At 37.7% G+C, this 3,767-nt stretch overlaps 1 protein-coding gene across 1 annotated transcript; it reads left to right on the top strand.

The window, feature by feature from the left end:
• Positions 1 to 244: 244 nt before the first annotated feature.
• On the top strand, positions 245 to 1,229 carry LOC113763563 (protein DOG1-like 4). Its single transcript, XM_027307398.1, has one exon. The coding sequence runs from the start codon at positions 313 to 315 to the stop codon at positions 1,075 to 1,077; it is 765 nt and encodes a 254-aa protein (XP_027163199.1). The 5' UTR covers positions 245 to 312; the 3' UTR covers positions 1,078 to 1,229.
• The last annotated feature ends 2,538 nt before the right edge of the window (positions 1,230 to 3,767 follow it).

The raw sequence follows: 3,767 nt of genomic DNA, 5'->3' as shown, positions 1-3,767 counted from the left end.
ACGCCTGAGAGTGGGAGAGAGATTAATGTTATGCCATATTGCCGTCCCCAAGCTGCTGCAAAGGGTTGGCCAACCCTAGAGATCGACTGTTGGCTAATTGCTTGCGCGTAAGCCAAGCAGGAGCCACGCATTTCCCAAACTAAGCCCCCTCACTTGCAGCGTGTCCCTGGCTACATCTTCCATCTGGTCTCCTCATTTTTCACGTCCACCCTTAGGCCACAACATCTATATATAGCCTATCTTTGCTTCAATGAACCTTGTTCTCGTTTGGCTCCCATCGGTCTCATTTCACATCTTTAACTTGGAGAAAAAATGAGAACCAAAATTGAGGAGAAGTTCTCCAACTTCTTTGAAACATGGATGTCTAAACTAGAAGAATATGTACAGCATCATCTCACTCTCAAAAAAGAGAACAAATCTTCTGATGAGGAGGTACATTATGTGCCATTAGTGAACAAATTAACACAACATCACAAAGATTACTACACTGCCAAATGGGCTTGCGCCAGTGAGGATGTTTTGGCCTTTTTTACACCTGTTTGGTTGAGCCCTTTGGAGAATGCATATCTATGGATCACTGGTTGGAAGCCGTCAATGATTTTGAGGCTTGTTGATTCGCTAAGGAAAGGCCAAGTACCCGGTGCAACAAGTCTGGCTGATTTGAGTGAAGAGCAAGTGAAAAAGATTGAAGGTTTGAGGAGCAGGATTAGGGTGGATGAGGAGAAGGTGGAGAGGGAGATGGAAAGGCAGCAAGTGGCCATGGCGGATAGGAAGATGGTGGAGCTGGCGAGGCTGGTGAGTTTAACCAAGAATGGCGAGCACCTGGCGGCGGCCTCGAGTAGTCAGATCAATGGGCTTGTGGAGATGGCGACAAAAGAGCTGCTGGCTGGCTTGGAAAAAGTGATGAAAATGGCTGATTGTGTGAGGCTTAAGACTCTGAAAGGAGTGTTGGATGTGTTGAATCCAATGCAGAGTGCGGACTTCTTGGCTTCTTCATCAGTGCTGCAAATTCAGATGAGAAAATGGGGGAAGAAAAGAGAAAAAAGGTCCGTTAATGAATGTGAAAATCACAAGTAGCTAGTAATTATGTTTAGTAGAATCTAGTTGGTGCATAATATATGTGTAATATATGCACCTGTAATGATGTGGTGTGGCTTGTCTTTTTTATTTTCATGAAAAATGTAATGTTAAAAAACCAGAAAATAATTCTATTAAAGAGCTCAAGGTCATATCATAATAAGAAGATACCATGAGTACAGAACTCAAAAGGTTAGAATTGAGAATATGCTATTTATCTGTTATTACCCAAAAGAAGAAGAAGAAGAAGAAGAGGGAGAAGAATATGCATGCTATTGTGTGCAAAATATATGATGTCTCAATCACCAAAGAATTGATTTAATTTTGTTTCAAAGATGCCATAACTGGATACTATGTCATTCTTAGTCAACCTGGCTGCGCTCTCAATTGATGAGTTCATCCCAATGTTTCATGTCTCGTGAGCCATATATGTTTTTTCTGGCGAACCATGATATATATAGAGAGAGGGGATGGCTTTATGTTGAATTATGTGTACATGAAATCCCTTGTAAGCTTTTCTGGAAAAGCTCAACCAGTTTTCTTATTGAAGTTGTTATAGCAAGGACAAAGCATTAATGTAAATTTTAGCCAAGTAAAATTAATCTTTGGCCTAAGTCTCTAAGACTTCGGTCTAGTGGTCGAGGAGGCAAATTTGAGTCCTTCTGGGGAGCAGGTGGAGAGCTTGACTCCCGCTAGCTGCGTTATCTAGGGAAGGTTGGCTTCCTGTTCTCCGACAAGTTCAGAGAAGGGGCAGTAATGCACTTGTTGGTTTGCAGGAGTCTCTTTTTTCTCCGGTCCTCATACATAGCACAATTGGACACTTCCCCTCCTATAATGTAGGATTAGGATAAACTGTTTATAATTGATAAACAACAAAAAGAAAAAAAAAAAGTCTCTGCTCCGTGCTTATATGCCACACACCAAACAATTTGACGTACCCATTATCAATCGAGCTAGATTACTTGGCCACTAAAGAAAGACAAAAGTCCCTCTTTAGAAGTTAAGGGATTTGAAACTCCTTATCGACATTTCACGTTCAGGATTTTTTAAAATATTTTTAAAGATTATTTTATTTTCTTCGAATTCTCAATAGTTTAGTTGGCTTCACCACTATCGCTCTCTCCACTCCCCTAGTATAGGATTACTTATAAAAATGTTGTACTAACAAAAAAAAAAAGCTTTAAAACATTGTCATTAAATTCGATTCAAGACAGCAATTGAATCGATCAAGTTGGTAAATTGACTATAGAATCATGCTAGTTTACTGGTCTAATCGAAAACAGAAGACACAATTGTTTGGACCGAGTGAAACCGGCAGTTGAATGGAGAGATCGGGAATCCAAAATGATTGTATGAATATGAATTTTCATCTTCCAAGAGAAAAAACTATGACCTTGATCATCTTTCTCGAATTATTTCAAACTTTTCATTCAGCTTATCATTTACAAGTATACTTGGTATGATTTTATAATTTCTACTTCTCCAAATTAATAGAAAGCACAAAAGATGAGACTGACAATAGCATAATTATGTTCGAGACAACTACGATTTGGTTAAAAACTATGGGTGTTTCACGAATCGAGCCGCTCGCGAGCGGCTCGAATACGAGCTCGTCAATATCGAGCTCGAGCTAATTAAGTCGATCTCGAGCTCGAGCTCGAGCTCAAAAATATTAAGCTCGTTGGCTCGTGAGCTCAATTATATATATTTTTTTATTTTTTATTTTAATAGTAAAATTACATATATATCCCTAATATTTTATTATTTGTTAAAAAAATTATTGTTTTATTCATTTTTAAAAATAAATAATTATTTTTTATTTTTTAAAAATAAAATAATAATAATTATTTTTTTATTTTTTAAGCTCGAGCTTGATATTTTGAACTCGTCGAGCTCGAGTTCGAGCTTCACAAAATTAACTCGAGCTTGGCTCGATTAGCCAAAGGTCGACTCGAGCTCGACTCGTTTGCACCCCTAATTATGTAACTTTAAAGAATTATTTTATAGAACCTACCAATTCAACCAATTTACTTACCAATTGAACTATTCGCCCAAAACGAGTTGTCGGCCGGGGGTTTAATATGTAACATTGTCACGCCTCCCTCCAGCATTAGATCGACAGTAGTCGGATTGAAGTATTGGTAGTTTTCAAATTCTTCATTACAAATATTAAAGATCATCTGGCAGCTGAAATCAGCAAGTCATTGGCAGTTCAAATCCGCAAGCCAATTCATCCTTAAATCAGGATGATTATTCTTCTATTGTTTTCAAAGAATTTGAAAATTCATGTACCTATCCTAAAATCCAAAGTTTTGTCTGCTTCATCCAATGCGAAGAGCTGGAAATAAAAATGCCCTTTTTGTTGCAGGCAAATATATTAGAAATATTTTTTTCCAAATAGTCTTATCTATCTTTGAGACTTTTTGTTGCAACTTGGAGACTTTTTCAACCTAAATTCGGAAGTGTTGATTTCTTGCATTGCAGAGGTTCGGAGGACTCGAGGAATTTAAGACCAAGACATTTGAGCTGTTGTGTACAACTTTTTGCTTGCAGCAAATTTCCTGCTATATGATCAATGAAAGCTTATCCATTTATAGTCTCATCAAAACTTCAAAATTTGGTCATGTTGAAACCATGAGTAAATGATAATCCTACACAGGGTTTCCTATGACACACACAGGATAAATACA

Source organism: Coffea eugenioides, chromosome 2, assembly GCF_003713205.1.
Source record: "Coffea eugenioides isolate CCC68of chromosome 2, Ceug_1.0, whole genome shotgun sequence".
Classification (NCBI taxonomy): domain Eukaryota; kingdom Viridiplantae; phylum Streptophyta; class Magnoliopsida; order Gentianales; family Rubiaceae; genus Coffea; species Coffea eugenioides.
This window is presented reverse-complemented; position numbering and strand designations above follow the sequence as displayed.